Source organism: Knufia obscura, assembly GCF_036327395.1.
Source record: "Knufia obscura strain CCFEE 5817 isolate CBS 148926 chromosome Unknown scaffold_3, whole genome shotgun sequence".
Lineage (NCBI taxonomy): Eukaryota > Fungi > Ascomycota > Eurotiomycetes > Chaetothyriales > Trichomeriaceae > Knufia > Knufia obscura.
In genome coordinates this window covers 1,811,744-1,830,271 of record NW_027042689.1, presented here as the reverse complement: position 1 = coordinate 1,830,271, position 18,528 = coordinate 1,811,744, and the positions used below count along the sequence as shown (strand labels likewise).

At 51.2% G+C, this 18,528-nt stretch overlaps 6 protein-coding genes across 6 annotated transcripts; 2 read left to right on the top strand and 4 right to left on the bottom strand.

Moving 5' to 3' along the window:
* Nucleotides 1-215: 215 nt before the first annotated feature.
* DPL1 (Dihydrosphingosine phosphate lyase) lies at nucleotides 216-6,388 on the top strand (the record flags this gene model as incomplete). The annotated part of the gene is made up of 8 exons (XM_064872173.1): nucleotides 216-856; nucleotides 953-1,034; nucleotides 1,103-1,234; nucleotides 1,284-1,611; nucleotides 1,760-2,192; nucleotides 2,255-2,358; nucleotides 2,816-3,950; nucleotides 4,753-6,388. The coding sequence occupies 8 exons, from the start codon at nucleotides 216-218 to the stop codon at nucleotides 6,386-6,388; spliced, it is 4,491 nt and encodes a 1,496-aa protein (XP_064732553.1).
* Nucleotides 6,389-6,762: 374 nt separating this feature from the next.
* PMZ80_003744 (uncharacterized protein) lies at nucleotides 6,763-7,521 on the bottom strand (the record flags this gene model as incomplete). Its single annotated transcript, XM_064872172.1, has 1 exon — nucleotides 6,763-7,521. The coding sequence occupies one exon, from the start codon at nucleotides 7,519-7,521 to the stop codon at nucleotides 6,763-6,765; it is 759 nt and encodes a 252-aa protein (XP_064732552.1).
* Nucleotides 7,522-7,776: 255 nt separating this feature from the next.
* PMZ80_003743 (uncharacterized protein) lies at nucleotides 7,777-8,604 on the bottom strand (the record flags this gene model as incomplete). The annotated part of the gene is made up of 1 exon (XM_064872171.1): nucleotides 7,777-8,604. One exon carries the CDS (start codon nucleotides 8,602-8,604, stop codon nucleotides 7,777-7,779), a length of 828 nt encoding a protein of 275 aa, XP_064732551.1.
* A 1,048-nt stretch (nucleotides 8,605-9,652) lies between these two features.
* YIC1 (31 glycoside hydrolase) lies at nucleotides 9,653-12,025 on the bottom strand (the record flags this gene model as incomplete). The annotated part of the gene is made up of 1 exon (XM_064872170.1): nucleotides 9,653-12,025. The coding sequence occupies one exon, from the start codon at nucleotides 12,023-12,025 to the stop codon at nucleotides 9,653-9,655; it is 2,373 nt and encodes a 790-aa protein (XP_064732550.1).
* Nucleotides 12,026-13,198: 1,173 nt separating this feature from the next.
* PMZ80_003741 (uncharacterized protein) lies at nucleotides 13,199-14,203 on the top strand (the record flags this gene model as incomplete). The annotated part of the gene is made up of 1 exon (XM_064872169.1): nucleotides 13,199-14,203. One exon carries the CDS (start codon nucleotides 13,199-13,201, stop codon nucleotides 14,201-14,203), a length of 1,005 nt encoding a protein of 334 aa, XP_064732549.1.
* Nucleotides 14,204-14,806: 603 nt separating this feature from the next.
* On the bottom strand, nucleotides 14,807-17,224 carry YCG1 (chromosome condensation complex Condensin, subunit G; the record flags this gene model as incomplete). The annotated part of the gene is made up of 1 exon (XM_064872168.1): nucleotides 14,807-17,224. One exon carries the CDS (start codon nucleotides 17,222-17,224, stop codon nucleotides 14,807-14,809), a length of 2,418 nt encoding a protein of 805 aa, XP_064732548.1.
* Nucleotides 17,225-18,528: the final 1,304 nt, after the last annotated feature.

The window sequence follows — 18,528 nt, the reverse complement described above, 5'->3', positions numbered from 1 at the left end:
CAAGGCTCGGAGTGTTGGTTCTATGAAAGCACAAATACATATGAAAATATATGTCAACACACCATGCAGACGATCGGATAGTGACAGCTATGCACATTGCCTGCTGCTCTTCTCTGTTTATCGTGACCATTCAAAACACATCCAGCAACTCTTTCCTCGTCTCCCTTGCTTTCTAAGTCGCTCTTTCCACATTTTCGTCAATCACAACCGCAGCCATGGCGAAGAGAAAGTCGCAACAAACTCGAAAGCAACAAAAGAGTGCTCATTATCGACCATATCCCAACATAAGCTCGGCGAATTCAGAACCGATTCGGTCTCGACTTGATAGATCGCGGTCAGTTGAAGAAGAGCAAAAAGACGAAAGTGGTGGCGCCCTGAACCAGGAGTCGACTTTCTTGGCTGAACCCTCGGCCAATGTTTCTGCCATCGAGGATTTGCGACCCGATGATCCTTCTCTTCCTCTCCCACCACATCCAGATAGACTTGCCAACTTGCCGGCCTCAATACAGGATCATTTTCAGAGTGTGCTGAACTTTCAAAATGTGTCAGCGGTGACCGATGGACCACAACCACAGGCACAGGATATGATGAATGCCAACGGCAATCATCAACAATATCGGCAACCACAACAGCCTCATGGCCAGAGGCATAATAGAAATCACGTCAATGATGTCGCAACGCCCATTACGTCTGTACCCAACGGCATGCGCAATCATATACAGGTAGCAAAGCCCTTCGTGTTCTATCAGGCCATTGAAGGATGTTTACACGACCTTGGAGTCTCCCAAGCCCGAGAGGATAATATTCGTCTGGCTGGAGTCCAATGGATCGAGAACGTCCGAAAAGCACTCAAATTGTACGTCTAACCTTCGCAGCATGTTGACATGATGCTCTCGGTTATGTTGAGGGTGAAATCTGATGGCATATGGATGAACTGACTTGACATCTACAGACCTGTGCGGACTTTTGATACCGCAGTTATTTATTACCACAAGTTTCGTCTCTCACATGCAGACAACGAGTACAGCTTCGTGGTAAGTCTGAAATACTTCTACGCGTGCCGTCGGTGCGTAATCGGATCTCATCGCTGACTTTGCTACAGGATGCTGCGGCTGCCGCTCTCTTCGCGGCATGCAAGATAGAAGACACATTAAAGAAATCTCGTGACATTCTCTGCGCTGCTCACAACTTGAAGGTCCCCTCAAGAGCGGACCACCTTTCTTCAGACGATCCGGTATGCTGACCTTAAGACATTGCAAGTGTCATGCTAACCTATCTAACAGATGTTCGAACACCAATCACGCACAATAATCGGGCTGGAACGACTAATGCTCGAGGCGTCGAGTTTCGACTTCCGCAACAGACATCCACAAGCCCTCCTTGTCAAGCTGGCCAAACACTATGGCCTCGAAAGACACTCCGCCATCACAAAGACCGCCTACCTCATAAGCATCGACCTCTACCGCACCTTTGCACCCCTAAAACAAAGCACAGCTGCGATGGCATTCGCATGTTTGGAGTTGGCAGGAAGACTACACGGTCAGGAGATGGAGGCTATAGTCAGTGGCAGAGACTACGCTCGCTGGAGCATAGAACGCTCCATGGTTACGGGTACGGTACCTCATAAGCAGGCGACTGCGTTCCTCCTGTACAAGCACATACCTCCCGACAAGAATACTTCTAGAAACATAAGTCGTAATATACATATAATGATAAGAGACGTAACAAACATAATGCTAATAATCTTGGCTTTGATTAGAGACCCTCCTCGATCTCCTAGACCTCTATACACATTATCGAAACTCCACCAGTGTTGGTCCACATTTCCCAATCGATGCCTTCCTCGAAATACGCATACCGCTCAACGAAGAGCTGAACTCACGACGAATACCACGATACACCGAATACGTCGACCCGAACGAGCTGGGCAAGAAAGCAGACCCGGCAGGATACGCAGGAGCAGCCACGAATGGCGTACTATCAAACCTCAACGGCCTACCACCGAATGGCAGATTGAAAGCCAGTCCGACGAGTCCAGCTACGCCGATCACACCTGGCACACCCGGAATACGGCGAAAGGCAGGAGAAAGAGGAAAAGAAGGCACGGTCAGGTTTATGCTCAACCCTGATAGGGAGAGGGAAGAGAAGGTGATCACTACCCAGTATGCTCCGCTGCTTGCGAGCATGAGGAGGTGAGTAGAGGCAAGGAGGAAAGTTTGTAATGGCCTCCTGACGATCATGGTACATACGGAAGGAGGAGGATGCTGTCGATACCCCTGATCTGGGTTCAAGCAGGACCAGAGAAACGGATCATTTCTGCGAAGGCGTCAGGGCGAGATTCGTTGGCTATGTTGGACAGTGAGCGGGATTCATGAATTATTTCTGGTATTTGGAGGGTAGCCTCAAAATTCAATATTTGCAAAGAGCCGGCTTTGTCATACAAGAATGCCAATACTACACTCTCGAACTCAGTATTCGGAGGTCGCGTCCACTCAACTACTACCACAACCACGACGCTGATCAACATCACAGCCGTCACAGAAAGCATGATCAATACCCCTTTGTGGCCTCTGTTGTTCTCGACCCATGGGCCATTGTCGGGAGAACAAGGCAGGAAACAATGACAGGCAATAGGATGCTACATCCAAACGCCGCATGGTATATATATACGCCAGGACTGTACCACTGTGCTGGGGCGTCGATATCATCACAGCCTCGATTCACTGTACCCAATACAGCTCAGCACGATCATTCACCATATCAGCAAGCATATCACAAACCTCGTGCTCAATGGCAAAACTAACACCCTTGGCAGACCTCCCAGAGGGTTCGACTCTTCCTGGAGAAGTAGTCAACCTCATCGCGAAACAAACATTACTGCCCGAGTGGAATCCAGACGTTGTGTCAGACGAAATACAGGCAACGAGACTCGACTTTAGTCTGATCAATGTCAGCAAGAGCACCCGAGCCGCGACACTGAAGGCACTGGCGGAAGACACTGTCTTCGTCAGGCTAACATATTCCAACTGTGAGTATTGCCCTCCGTGTCGAGACTTCTGGACTAAAATGAAGCACAGCGATCCATTCCGCAACAAGCTTGGCTCGTTCTTTCCTGACATCCTTCCCACCGGCTTCCCGATCGGAGAACTACAAGCTGCGAATGGACTGCTCATGTCTACCATAGACATCGACGTTAGTCCCCACTCTGGTTGCGCTAAGACGAATTGCGTCGACAGCAAAGGCTTCCAGGTGAGTAAGCTCAACGTCCTGGCGATGTGTCATACTATTCAGGCACATCTCGACTACTACACCGACATCGATATCTTCTGTATGCCTGTTGCCAAGAAGACCGTCGAACCGATGAAGAACACACTCCTCGACATGGCTCATCTTGTTCGTGGAACCAATCAGTGCACGGTAAAGCTTCATGGACTGCCAGATGCGCATAGCCTCTCGGACACCCTCAACACAGCACTGATATCCACGAACTATCAGCTCGCATTCGGAGAGCGCCTGTGCGTCTGGGAACACCAGCTACAACACATCAAGGACATCCTTGCCGATGGGATCCCCACGCACCAGATCTTCCCTCTAATCCAATCACTCACCTCGAAAGAGGAAAACGACCTCTTCATGAGAAGTTTCCTCGTAGATGAGAGCTTCCCCGGAGCCATCCCACGCGCCACACCAGAAGAGTCAACCCGCTTCACACGAATACGACTTCAGTTCTACACTCTCTACTTCAATGGTCTCGCAGAGTACTTCCTTCGAAAACCAAACACGAGACCAACACAACGCCACCCCTTACTTGCATACAGCCAGGGCGAATACGACTGGGAGTGGGACACCAAGAGCGGTCTCAAACAAGCCATCACGCATGCTTCAAGGGAAGACGCCGATTCCGAGATCAAGGCGCTGGCGTGCGCGGCACTCACGGCGCGGGCACAATTGTATGTCGCCGTGGCGCGGAGGGCTGCTATACCTCATACGCTCTCACGGACGTTCACTCTACCGTGTATGTTGCGGGATGAGATTTGGCGCGGGCCACGGTGGATGATTGGGCCACACATCGGGAACATTTACATGTTCCTTGACAATGAGCCTGGGTCGTATATCACTGAGGCCAGGGATGATCTTGAGTGGGTGTATGAGCATGCTAAATTGATTCAGGACGCAAACGCTCGATCTGTGGTTATGGGGAGCTCGATGAGGTTCATCAGATGGGGATTATGGTCAATGAGGCGGTGAAAGCGCAGGCGGAGGGTAAGGTGATGTATGTACTGCAGGAGCCATTGCTTACGGGTCGAACCAAGGTCAAGAGTATGGCATTGTGGTAAACGCTTTCAACACGAGGTACGAGCTAGGTAAATTGTAATTAACACGAACATCAGAAGTCCTTTTAAGACATGTCCCCTTTCTTGTGCCCTGCCAATCAGATGTGCGGCCGGATTTGACTTCCGTCACTCGTTCGTCAGCGTCCCGAGGCACGGTCGGGCAGGCGTGCAGCGGAACACGAGTGAACGTTTGACTTGCATGTGAACCTGACCTTTGTAATTCTAACCACATCATGTCTTCGTTCATCTCTTTGCTGAGATAGCATCATGAAAATGGGTTCCTCTGCTTTGCCCGTCAGCCTGCAGAGCAAGCTGGCAAAAGCAAGATCAATACCACAATGGCGGACAATATCCAAGAATCTTAATATGCACGACCTCCAATCCACAGCGCACGAGCACCCGGCTGACCATGTGGCAGAATCCGACAAATCTTCCTCGTCCTCTTCGTCTTTCGATTACTCCGGAACTCGTTCTACTTCTTACGTGGCCATGGCGTCCTCGGCTCCCTATCGATATTCTACAATGCGCTGTATAAACGGCTGTATCACATGTTCCTCTCATTACCCGGCATACGCTCGAAAGTTGACAAGCAGATTGCATCGGCGACGAAAGAGCTAGAGGATAAGCTTACAGGTTTTGGACCTGACACGAACCGATATCGTAAATTGCCAAAAGAGCCATGGACGCCGGAACAATTGAAGACGGAACTCACTCAGCTGTCAAACTTGAAGCGGACGCGCTGGGAGGAAGGGAAGGTCTCAGGTGCCGTGTACCATGGTGGTGATGAACTACTCAACATCCAGGCCGAGGCCATGAAATTGTTCTCTGTCAGCAACCCGATACACGCCGATGTATTCCCTGCTGTGCGCAAGATGGAAGCAGAAATTGTCGCTATGGTACTGTCTATGTTCAATGCACCCGATCATGCTGCAGGCGCAACAACATCAGGCGGGACGGAATCGATTCTTATGGCGTGTCTGAGCGCAAGGAATAAAGCAAAGGCAGAACGGAGAGTCTCCTATCCAGAGATGATCATTCCGTCGACTGCACATGCTGCCTTCCACAAAGCAGGCCAGTACTTCGGTATAACAGTCCACCTCGTCCACTGCGCAGCACCAGACTATACAGTCCCCATCAACAAGGTTCGCAGGCTGATCAACCCAAACACCATCCTCCTTGTCGGCTCAGCCCCGAACTACCCGCACGGAAACGTGGACGATATTCCCGCCCTCTCGCGCCTCGCAATCCAGCACAAACTACCCTTACACGTCGACTGCTGCCTTGGCTCCTTCCTCATGCCCTGTCTCGCCAAGGCAGGCTTTCCATCTCCCTACGCTGAGTCAGGCGGCTTCGACTTCGCACTCCCAGGCGTAACGAGCATATCCGTCGATACACATAAATATGGTTTCGCACCGAAAGGAAACAGTTGTATACTTTACCGGAACAAGAGTCTCCGACAATACCAATACTTCATCTCACCTGACTGGTCCGGCGGCGTGTACGGGTCCCCATCCATCGCTGGCAGCCGAGCAGGTGCGCTCATCGCAGGCGCATGGGCGAGCATGATGGCCGTGGGCGAGAAGGGCTACATCGACGCAACACATAAGATCGTGTCCACACGCATAACAGTCCAAAACGCAATCAAGGAACACCCCGTGCTGAAAGAAACATTATCCGTAATGGGCGACCCAATGGTCAGCGTCATCGCCTTCGAAAGTAAAGACAAACCAATCGACATCTACGATATCGCTGACGCCATGTCCGCAAAAGGCTGGCATTTGAATTCGGTCCAGGATCCACCTGGTCTGCACGTCGCGGTTACGATGCCTATGACACGGGATGGGGCAGTGGATAATCTGATTGAGGATTTGGTTGCTGTTGTTAGGACTGAGAAGGAGAGGGTTGTGGAGCAGATGACTGGAGGTACTGGGGCGGGATTGGAGAGGAAGAGGGGGAGGCAGGCGCAGTTGTATGGGGTTGCGGGGAGCTTGCCGGATAAGAGTGTGGTTGAGAGGATGGTTGTGGCGTATTTGGATACGTTGTATTTGGCTTGAGTGGTGTAAAGAGGTGAGCGATTGTGCAGCATGAAAAGCGTGTTTTGTTGGCAGATCATTGCAAATGAGCGTTCGGTATGTAAGTTACTCGCTGCTGTGAGCCATGTATTGGCGAGCAGGATTCATCATTCAGGGAAGGAGTACTGCGACTCACAACACAGGTTCTTGCCAACTGTGTGTCTCAGTCAAGCGTTCCTTCTTCATTTGTTTCCATGACCCAAAATTTCGTCTCCTCCCTTCTCGAGCTGCACCTCCTCTTGGCCGAGTCAGCCATCCGCCGTCTTCGAACTCGCATCGTTGTTCGACCTATTCTTTTAGCTTCTCGTCGGCCTCCTTCGAACCACATGACTCCCGTCTCGGTCACCACACGCGAGTCAGGACTGACACAACATACGCAGATTTGCTTCTGTGGCATCCAATTCTCTCGGCGCCAAGTAAGAGGAGTTATAGTGGCAGATCTTCTTGCGTGAGACACATGCGCCATTGTGAGTGATGTCGATGTTGAAGCATAGCACATGTTGTCTGTTGTGCTTGATTCCTATACCCAATGCAACATCGAGCCAACGAGTCTCCACGAAGGTCGTCAAGATCATTCCGTCCAGGTCTTCTGGTTGCAGATCCTTCTTAAGCGCACACATGACTAATCGCCGAACATGACCGGAAATATCATGGTTGTGGTTACCTCGAACGACGTCCCATAAGTCCTTTCCATGAAATACTTGCTCGGCGTTGTCGATAAGTGTGTCGAGATCACCTAGCTGAATAGCCTTGAGATTCGTGAACCTCTTCCTATAGTTTGCGACCTTGCTTGCGAGCATAGGTGAGTTGACGGTCGCGATTGCAGGATCGAACCAGCCGTCGGGTACCGGACGGTAAGGGAAAGGACGATCATAGTATGTATTGCCCCTTGACTCTCGGATTGCGAGTCTTGCCTCGAGATGGAAGTGGTGATTGACAAGGAGGATATTGCGGGACAAAGAAAAGCTGTATAGAGGTGGCTCACCCCTCTGCGAGTATAGCTTGCATTTGTGTCTCACTTCCCAAGGCTCTTCATAGTACTTGGAGAAGATATTTCGCTGAATCTCAAGGGGAAGGTCGAGGAAGCGAAATGGTTTGTCGTGATCGACTGCCATGTTGCTGATCCTGTGGTCTTGTTAGTGGCTGCTTCGAGAGCCAATCTCAAATGACGCTGAAGTACCTGCTCACGTTCCTTGATCTTTGAGAAAGTGCGCAAGTACCAGAGTAGGAGACAAAGTAGGGAAGAAGGAGGCGAAGCGTTTATTCAACCACAAAGGTAAGTCGCGCCGAGCGACGAAACTGTGAACACTGTCAACACTTTCACTTCTCTATTCATCTAACACAAATTCATTTTTCACCTCTGCTAGATTCTATGCTTGATCCTGTCGGCGTCGCAGAGTATCTGAGTTCATGGCGTCCTGACGCTGGGCGATCCAAACCATGGCGTCTCGATCCCACACTATTTCAACTCTAGGTATCTCGACCGATGAGATCCCAACGTCTCCAGGCAGCTCACGATCTTTTGTGCAGAACGCAGGCACCGTCACCCCGTACTTGAGAAGAACCTGCAAGCAATGCCGGACATCGTCAGTGCTCCCAACATCATATCCCCACACATGTTCTAGCGTCTCGGACTCAATCCACGTCTCAAGTGTCAGCTCGCCAAGATCTTTCAGACGTCCTACCGAAACCACTTTTTGTCGAACCCATTCTGCGATATCCTTATCGTGTTCTCCACGGAGTATCAGCTTCAAGTCCTTGCCCCTGAACGCTTCGTCCGCTTCATTAAATGAGTATAGCGGGTAGCTTGTGGGAAAGACCACAGTGTCTAGATTCGGGAAACGTGCTTTGAACGCAGAGATGGAGTTCTTCTGCAGATCAGATCCGATCGAGGTGATCGCTGCATCGAACCAGGCAGGTTCTTGCGGGATCTTGACGTGATTGTCGTCGAAGTGGGCGCTCTTGGACTCTTTGATGGCGAGTCTTGCTTCGTGCTGGAAGTGACGGCTGACGAGAAGGGGGTTGCATGACAAGCTGGTGCGAAAGCCCGATGTCGAAGGGTGGCGTGTAGGGAGCGGGTCGTTGCGTTTTTGAATCCACCAGGACTCTTCGTAATACTTTGCGAGGATCATTCGTTGGATCTCGAGAGGTAGGTCAAGGAAACGGAAGGGCATGTTCGGGGCTTGTGTGAGAGCCATGGTTGTTCGTTGTATGGTGGTCGAGTCTCTTAAGTGCCGCTGATAGATAGTTCGAACGGTGATGTTGACTTATTGGTAGTTCGGATCGAGGTCAATATTCGTGTTAGTGGTATCGGTAGGCAGGTGATTGAAGAGACTAGAGGTACAGCAGTCGCGACAAGGTAGATCAACAGCATGCGGCCGAGTAATAGAAGTAGCACCGGCGAACGATCCGCGTGATAAGGTGAGCAATTCACTTACCAGTCCTCGACTCGTCACGCGGTTCACTCACTCGCTTCTTTGTCATCTTCGACAATGCACCTCGTACACTAGCTTTGTTGGCACCCGCACACAAAGCAATATGCGTCTGACGTTCGCTTGAAGACCCAGTCGATCGAAGTGACGCTCATAACACTTTGCCATTGTAGAAGGAGGCCGGAGGATCAATCTCTGTACCAGACTGCGCAAGCATTGTCTCGCGCCCGGTACTCTAGTCACACCGGTCTCTATGGTTCGTACTTGGGTCCGTCAAACCATGCCCCGAGCTTGCCGCTTGAGTATGCACCGTATTTGATATCAATGTCATGCACCCTAGCTCACCTTGACTTCGCTCTGACTTCAAGCCATCCGCACTACTTCAGCTAAGACACATCATGGCCCTCTTATACTGCATCCCACAATATGTTGTCATCTTCATTCGAGCAGCTCAAGAGAATCTTTAGACCAGTAGCTCAGCGGTAGAGTACTCCCTGCCTATTTCGACAGACACGTCTAACAGCGGTGGCCGGTAGAGCACATCTACACCGTCTTTGGTCTGTTGGGCTTATACGTTATAGCCCGTGGGAGAGGTCGTCTGTTCGAATCGGACTTGGTCTGTTATTCTTTTGCTTTTTGTCCCTGAAAGTGAGCAAAGCGTGGGTGGCTATGTCGTCTGTCGAGGAGGTCAGCTTCACGTGAAGGGCTGCCGACATGAACCAAAGAGGTCAAAGTAGTATGAATCTTCGTGGCGGATCCTGATTCAGCATGAATCTTTTTGACCAATAACCACGAAGATCCTTTCTGCGTTATGCTAGCCTGGAAATGGCCGCTTATGCATCAGTACAATCTCGGCTGCCTCGTCACCTACCCATTCATCATTGCTGAGCTTAGCAGTACGCGTTACCTTCTCGACTCTATCCGCTGACATGAAGTCAACAGGCACCTCTCCGCTCAGCGGCCCATTGACCAACACCTTCAACCCATCTTGGAAGTTCTCATCGGGCCGCTCGAGGCTCGGATTATACTGTATGACCGCACCCGGTCGTACCAGGAGTGGGAGTGTAGAGAAGTCATGTGTCTCAGTATACCACTCTCCTTCTTTGTATGTTTTGTTATGGTCAAACCAGGAACGCCAGACACGCTTCTCCTTCTGTTCACCAGCGCCCGCTTTGCTCATCTTCGGCACGTAGAATGTTACCTCGCCATCCTCACTGAATATTGGTGCAACGAGGAGGTTCTCGCCAAGCATATACTGCGTGTCAATAGTCCATACATTCTGATCATCACCAAACTCCATTAGCAGCGCCCTGAGCATGGGTGTGCCGTTGTCTCGTGCCTGCAATGCCTGGCTCAACAGGTACGGCATAAGACTTATCTTCAGCCTTGTCATATCCCTCAGCACCTTCGAGCACTCCTCCGCCTCGTTCTTCCCACCAAGCTCAGGGTGATCCTCATATATCCACGGAACCCGAAAACTCGAACTGCCATGCAACCTCGAGTGGCTACTCAACAACCCAAACTGAACCCATCGCTTGTATAACGCAGGCGGTGGCAACCCCTCGAACCCACCAATATCGTGCGCCCAGAACGCGAAGCCAGACAGCGAGAGGGACAATCCGCCACGCAAGATCTCAGCCATAGCCTCGAATGTGCTCTCGCTGTCGCCGGACCAGTGGACTGGGAACTGCTGTGTTCCTGCTGTTGCAGATCGCGCGAAGAGGACAGGGATCTCTTTGCCAGTGAGACCCTTCTCGGCATAATAGTCTGTCATAGTCTCATAAACGCACTTGTTGTAAATGTAAGTGTAGAAATTGTGCATCCGGGCTGGATCACTTCCGTCGTGGTACTTGACATTCTGCCATGGTATCCGCTCACCAAAGTCCGTCTTGAAGCTATCGATGCCGAGATCCATCAGCTTTCGCAGGTGTGATGCGAACCAAGCTGCTGCGGCTGGGTTGGTGAAGTCCACGATCGCCATTCCTGCCTGCCAGAAGTCCCATTGCCAGACTGTGGGTGTGGGCGTATCGGAGCGCATGATGATGTAGCCGTTTTTCTTGCCTTCGGCGAATAACGGGGAGGCTTGTGCGATGTAGGGGTTTAACCAAATGCTGAGACGGAGGTTGCGTTCATTTTTCAGAGTGGAGAGATAAGACTTGGGGTTGGGGAACATGGCGTCGTCGAAGGTGAAGTCGCACCATTGATAGGACTTCATCCAGTAGGCGTCGAAGTGGAAGACGGTGAGGGGGATGGAGCGCTGTTTGAAGCCGTCGAGGAAGGATGTTACTGTTTTTTCGTCGTAGGAGGTTGTGAAGGAGGTGGTTAGCCAGAGACCGTAACTCCATGCTGGCGGTAAGGGTGGGCGGCCTGTGAGTGCTGTGTACCGCCGGAGGATGTCCTTTGGGGTTGGACCCACAATGAGCATGTACTCGAGGGACTCGGCTTTGACGACGATGTTGACGCGGGTTGTGCGCTCGGATTGGACTTCGAACATTACTTTGGCTGGGGTGTTGACGAAGACGCCGTAACCGCGGGAGGAGATGTAGAGTGGAATGTTTTTGTAGGCTTGTTCGGAGGATGTACCACCGTCTTCGTTCCAGATGTCTATCGATTGACCGTTTTTGATGAACGGGGTGAAGCGTTCGCCTAGGCCGTAGATCTTTTCATTCACGGCGAGGTCAAGGCCTAGGAGGATGTAGTGGTCCTTTTGAACGTAAAGTTGGTCGGACGGGTTGTGTTTTGGGGTGTTGCTGTCGGCAATGTAGGCTATTGAGCGCCAGGAGTGGCTGGTTAGTTTCTTTGCATCGTTACCTGTGGCGTACTGATACCCGAGTTTGTTGGGTTCTGTGTTGATGTCTAGCTGTAGTGGTCCGCTTCTGTAGTTGATGCTCTTGCCGGGCTCGTCGTTGATATCTGGATGAAAGTCATCCTCGATAAGCGGGAAGTGAGGACCAGTATCGTCTTGACCACCAGCCCAGTGCGTGAATTTAGTAGCAATGATGCCTTCTCTTGGCGATCGAACTGTAGCTGATAGTGTTGGAGTGTTCAGCTTATCTCCTCGTCCACGGGTGTATTTGGTTAGTAGCAGATCAACTTCGTTTTCTCGAACAGCACTTCTTTCGACATGGCTCATCCAATTGATGTCAACACCCTCCCTCACGTGCCACATGCCATCGGTGAACTTCATGTTGGCGATTCGTTACGAAAAGGAACGATTGGACAGAGATGCAATGTTTACCTACCTTCGGGCTTTCTTCATGATAAGTGCTGGTACATCATCTGAAGTACCTACTAGATAGCCGGAGCAGCATGGTCCGAGTATCGAACAAGCAGTACAGCCGCCTGGCTTTGAGACGAGCACAAGTAGAAGGGCAAGCGAAAGTGGACTCTGTACAGCTGACTTGTGTTGTATTCATATTGGATATTTAGGCAAAAAGCATTCTGGTTGGTGAAAGCCGGCATTTCGGCGAAGTGGGCTGCGAGCGTGACTTGGGATAGTGGAGGAGTGCCGGAGGGGTGTCCAGTCAGTCCTGCCAAGGTCATCCTTCAGTACTCCTAGCGCATAATGGAACGCGCATGAAGCACAACTCGAACATGGTCGCTTTGTGCCGACCGCCTGTATTGCGTAGCTGAGTCAGGCAATATTTGCAGCAACAGCAAGAGGCCAAAGGTGGTTGAAGCTGCAGAGGATTGAAGATCATTCCCATGGATGAAGTCATCTCTGTTCGCCTCGAAGATGCCAGGGTCCCGGCGGCCGCGAATAAGGGCTAGCGGGCTAGATCAGGGTTTTGATTAGTGTACGAGAGTGCTCGACTGACCTCTCAGAAACTTGGAAAGATAGCTTGAATTCCTCCCCAGACAAGCCCAAGACGCTTAAGGAAGATCAGGGCAAATTGTTGAGGCCTAAAAAGGGGAAGATCATCGGTGTGCGTCGCTAGAAGACTCGTTGCCGACCTCGAAGAGGACATATCGGAGATATCTGATTGAGCTCTCTGGTGTCAGCTTCATTGCCTTCGTTGCCTTGCATATCACGAGTGCTCACGAATGCCTTTGTTCGCTGGTTACTTGTGACTCAGGTATGCAGCACGGACTGTTTTGATTTGTCTGTGCTTTTCTGTCAGGTGTCAGAATTAGCACATGCCAGTCTGGTACAAGAGCCGCAGCCGCATTACTGTTACATCCAGCCGCAGTCAATCTCGACCACACGCCTTGTCACGGTCGAGAACCTCTTACAGAAGTTCCTGCTTACGCCCTTGTGGACTGTCGACACTCTCTTCGACAGAGTCATTCTTACATGAGCCATGCAGCCATGACTTCGAGGCTTACGAATCAAACTACAAATACAATAAACCCGCCCGAAATGTCCGAAGACTCGTCCGCAGCGCCATCAAGCAGTTCTGAGAGACCACAGCTGTCACCGAGAGATATACAGTTACCTCCTTCGCCTCCCTTCGATTCAGACGACGAGTTTGACACAATACCACGAAGACCAGCAACAACAGAGCGTTGCAGTAGCGAGTCGAGCATAATAACGAAGCCTGTCATACACCAACTACCCATTCGATCGAGAAATCAGTCTCCCACGACACCCATGGCCAGACCACACACCTCAGCCGGCCTGACGCCACCTCTCATGCAGAGAGCACATTCATCACCCGGCGTGGATTCTAGTGGAAGATTCATATCACCAGGCCAATACTACACAAACCCTCGAAGACCCGCCTCTCCCCTCAGTGGTGGCCGAAGAAGAAGTCCCCTACGCAGCGCCATGGAAGAATCATATCCAGTCTCCTGGAGTGGACTAGCAATAGAACCAAATATCCCAGAACACGCAGAACTCGATTTGTCCGAGAGGCTGTCCGAAGATCTCTCCCAGATTTCACCAATACCAACATATCACAACACATTCCCTCGCTCGCGGCGGAGGCCGGCAAGCCCGTTGCATGCAAGCGCTAGCGCTCCGACTCTTGCGGCTACACGGTACGATGCCCGTGCGGTCAGCCCCCATGCGGCTGGTACCTCCTCGCCCCAGCCGCGATATTATCCGAACGAATTCTATTATAGTTCTGCGAGCAGTATGCCTAGTACGCCTAGCTCGTTCAGATCCAGATCACCATCAATAAGTTCACTGGAAACAATTGAAGATTCGCCGGATGCGGAGGAGGCAGCAATGATAGCGGCAGAGGAAGACTCGAAATACAGAGCCGAGACGAACGATAGTGGGAGTGAGTCCGGCGACATCAGGCGGAGAAGCAGTCTCGAAGGAAGAGGGAGCAGTCTGAGGAGCAACAAGGAAAGAAAGAGATGGTCGGTATGTGGCGCTGAGAGAAGGGCGGATTTCAGTCTGGAGCCGATTGAGGAGTAAACAGCATCGAAGGAGACAAGCACGGAGAAACAACAACAGCATAGCAAGGCCAACCAGCCTGCAAGCACACAGATACGAAGTCACGCATGCATGAGCATGAGCACGAGCATGATACCAGGTCCTTCGAATTATACCAATTTGCGCATTTGTTTCAGCGAGGTGTTTACCAGGACGACGACTGTGGCGAATAACTCGCCACAACCACGGAACAGCGTCAAGCTCAACAAGAAGCAACGTCTGGATCATGGCCAGAAAGGAAGGAAAGAGGCATGGTATTGAGCTTCACTAGATACCCTCTATAGCATTTCCATAGCAGGACGAAATAGGATGTCATTCGTTTTCATCAGCAATTCTTCTTTTACACATCCGGCTTGTACAATCGGCTTAGTAGTGAAACCTTTCAATACTGGTTCAATTCTCCACAGGATGAATCTTACAGAACCTTTCGAGAAAGCAGAAATGTCATTATGTGCTCGCTGCCAGCATCACAGTATTCCTCACTCCATACCCGCCCGCCAATTACACCCCATCCCATGATTCATACACATCGTCAAACCAAAACACCAAATCAAACCAATCGGCCAACCGATAAATCAAGCCACCTTAACTCTGCCGCCTCCCCTCCTCAATCACGCCCCTCCCCCTCTCATCCGCAACAAGCGCAGCCTTAACCTTCGCCAACAACTCATGCCCCTTAGTGCCACTTTGCGCCGCCTCCTCAATCGCGTTCTCGAAGATCTCGACCGCCTCATCCCCCTCTTCCTCCTGCTCCTGCCCATCAACATCAACACTCTTTGCGCCGGGTTTGTAGAATCCACACATCATCAGCTTCGCAATACATGTCGTCGCGCAAAGCTGTACCTCAGGGCTATACCCGAACGCCTCCACGAATGGAGCAAGATCTAACCCCTGATCCCCATCTCCATCTCCATCCTTATCTCTACTATGATGCGTCACAGCGCAATCACACAGGATCTTAAGACACTGCATCCTCAACTCCTCATGTCCCTTCCGCATACAATACACGAACATCTCCTTGTTATCCCTCGCCAGGCTCGGACTCAGCAGACACGCAAGACCCAAACACTCAATCGCGCGTTCACGCAATGGGGCTTCGCGGGATTGTATGGCAGGGATGATCAGCGTGTTGAGCATTGTTTCTAGACTGACATTGGATGAGAAATCGGACGTGATGTTCTGGAGCATAGTGTGCGCTATGTGCAGACATTTAAGCTGGATGAGGAGGGTGCGGAGGTGGTATTGTTCCTGTTCTTCCGGTGTCATTTTTGCGAGTCTTTTGTCCTGGGCGGAGGGTCCCTGGCGGGCTGTCCTGTCGGTTTGGACGGAGAGCTCGGAGTGTGCTGAGACGAAGGAGTCGGAGTCTGTGGGTGTTGTGGCGCGGTTGGTGCCGTTGTCGTTGTCGTCGGTTTCTTCGTCTTGATTGTCGTCGTTGAGGGTATCGTGGACCTCGGCGATTGCTTCTTGGACGATTGCTATGAATTCTTTCTCGCCGGCGAGGTCGGATGTGCATGTTAGCCGGAGGGTTTCGATGGTTAGTTTTGTTATTTCTTCGGGGAGGTCGGACATGGAGAGCATTTGGCGGAGGAGGCTGAACATTTTGCGTCGGCCGATTTCGTCGGTGTAGTCGAGGGTGTGGGCGATGTGGAGGAGTTGTTCTGCGATGAATTCCTGCTCGGCTAGGGTTTCTTCGTCGGGTTCCTCGCTTGTGGTGCCGCGCAGTTCGAGGACTCGGTTTAGTTCTCTTTGGAGGTGGAAGCCGAATCTGGTTACTTCGGGGAACTTCTGGTCTTCTTCTGCTTTGGATTGTGCGGCTTCGTTTTGTGAGCAGTGGTCGTAGAAGGATCGGGCCATGAATGCTGATTCTGCGCTGAGGTCGGTCCAGAATGTGTCGTCGAATGTGACGGTGTCGAAGTAGTCAGGGCGCAAGGACCAGAACTCTCTCATGGCTTCTGGCCCCACACCATCGTCTTGACCAGCGTTGAGGATGTCTATGCGCTCCAGCAGCTCCACTAGGGCTGCGACGTCTGGCTCGTAGTACCCTACCTGTTTTTTCTTCTTTGGCTGGCCTTCCTCGACATCGGCATCGGTCTGCTGCAATGTCTTCGCAATCTGCTCGATCCACATGGTGCTGAACATTTTAGCTGCTGATTTTCTGACGCGTTCATCTCTGTCTCGTAGACCCCATCTCAACAACTTCTCCCGCATGCTCAGACTCAAGTGCCTAAAGTCCCCAAGATTCGGCATCAGCTTACTATATAGCTTAACCCTCACACCCGCATCCTTATCTCGTGCTCGTTCGAGCAGGTATGGCAACGTCTTCGGTTCGATGGGCAAATTGAGTAAGAGCGCCTTTCGGACCTCAGCATTTGTGTCATTTTGAAGCACATCAAGTAGCTTGTCAAGCAGTCCCGTTGATTCGCGCTCATCGTCTTCGTCAAGCATTTCTTCGTCCTCGTCTCGTTCTTGATCTGCAGCCTGTGCCTCCTCGTCCATTTCATTCTCCAGAAGCCGCCCTAGAGCGCATACTGCTTCAAGACGAATAGCAGGCACTTTGTCGCGTACCCTCTTCCCCAGCTCATGACGGATTGCCTGGTACAGCTCGTCTTCGATCTCTTGGACAATGCCCATAAGCTGGGATACGATCTGAGTCGCTCTGTATCGGACTACTTTGTCTTTGGCGCTCATGTAGGGTAGTAACACTATCATGATCTGGTTTGTGATGTTGGTCCCATCCTCCTCTTGCTCCTCATTTTCCTGTTCCTCATTCTGAGTGGCTGCGCAGTAGGTGCAGATGAACCTGACAATGTTTTGACCTGCTTTCTCGGATTTTGCGACTTCCAGGCATCGTATGGCGCATTTCTTGACTTGTTCTTCGAAACTTGACCGGTTGTTCTCGTTCTTTGCTTCGATCTTGCGCAGGCGCTTGGTGAGCGATTTGTGGTTGATGGAGGTATCTTGGGCGTCCGCGAAGATATCAGCAATGCGCTCAATCGACGACATAGTGCTGTTGTCAAAGGTTGGAATGCGACACACGAGAGAGTTATCGCGACTTTCAGATGATGTCCCTGCCACGCATAAACATCTTACTTCTTTAGGTCGTCTAAACAGAAACCGACCCAATCACTAGCGGAGTTAGTGGCCCACTACACAGAGGGTGTATTTACTCTACCGTACTATCCCTTGTACTTGATCATTGAAATCGAATGCTGTCACATCCACGACTGCTACAGATATACTCGAGATAATCCTCACCATCACGGTCGGGTCGCTCGGTCACGCAGTGCTCGCAAGCCCTCTATTATGCATGCGTTCTCAGATTAGACAGTGGTTCCTCGTCGCGACAGGGGTCACCTGTCCTGTTCTTACGTCCTCTTGGCCTGGTCTAACATCCTGTGCCCTCAACCAGCAGCAACGCGCTTTCGAATTTGGGGCAACAGGCTCCTTTGGTAATCGTGCCAGGAATATACATGAACGAGGACCGGAGCCACTCTTCAAAGTGCTTAGAACGTCCGGCCTTGCGGATGATTCTCGTCGTCTCGAAGTTCATTACGGACAAGCAGGAACTCTTCGAACCATGCGCATGGTCTACGAAAGTTAGTGGTGGTGACAATGGGTTGTCCGTGGCCGGAATGGACCTTCTCGACAGCTCCTAAGTCGAGAATTTGCAACATTGTCGTCTACCCATTTCAGCAGATTTATGCCGGTCATCGTGTTATTGCTAACCGTGCCTGGTGGTCTCCGTCTGTTTTGTTCCTGGATCCACAGGAATCCAAAATATATGTGTCCGGCTTTGGTGTCGAGAAGCTTCAATGTAGGCGCCGCTAGTGTCACATATCTTTGCAAGCACATTGGCCATGACCAACGACTATTCCTTGGCCAGAAGGGCTGTTCAAGCTGCTGGCTAACAATACATGTTCGCGGGATACCAGACAAATCGCTTGCTTGACGAGTCACTCACATGTACAGTTGAGGATACGCGAGTTTTGCTGACTACGGCGGCAACTTTACGCAAGGATAAATCGGATGAGGAGTATGCCATGACTAGATGACTAACAACAGCTTCAAGGTGCTGAACTACACTTAGAATACCATTGGATCGGCACGGTTTTGGCCTCATGACGAGGGTTGGTTACTGTACCCAGCCAGCGAATGTACGTTATCTAATGCCCAGGGCAAGCTGTCAAATGCGCAGCATTCCCAGGCCAGTGCTGCACTCATAAGAACAGCTGAACTACCAACGCACAGAGCGAGACACGATGTACCAATCAAAAGACTTCGGCATCTTGCAGAGCAGCTAGCCCCAC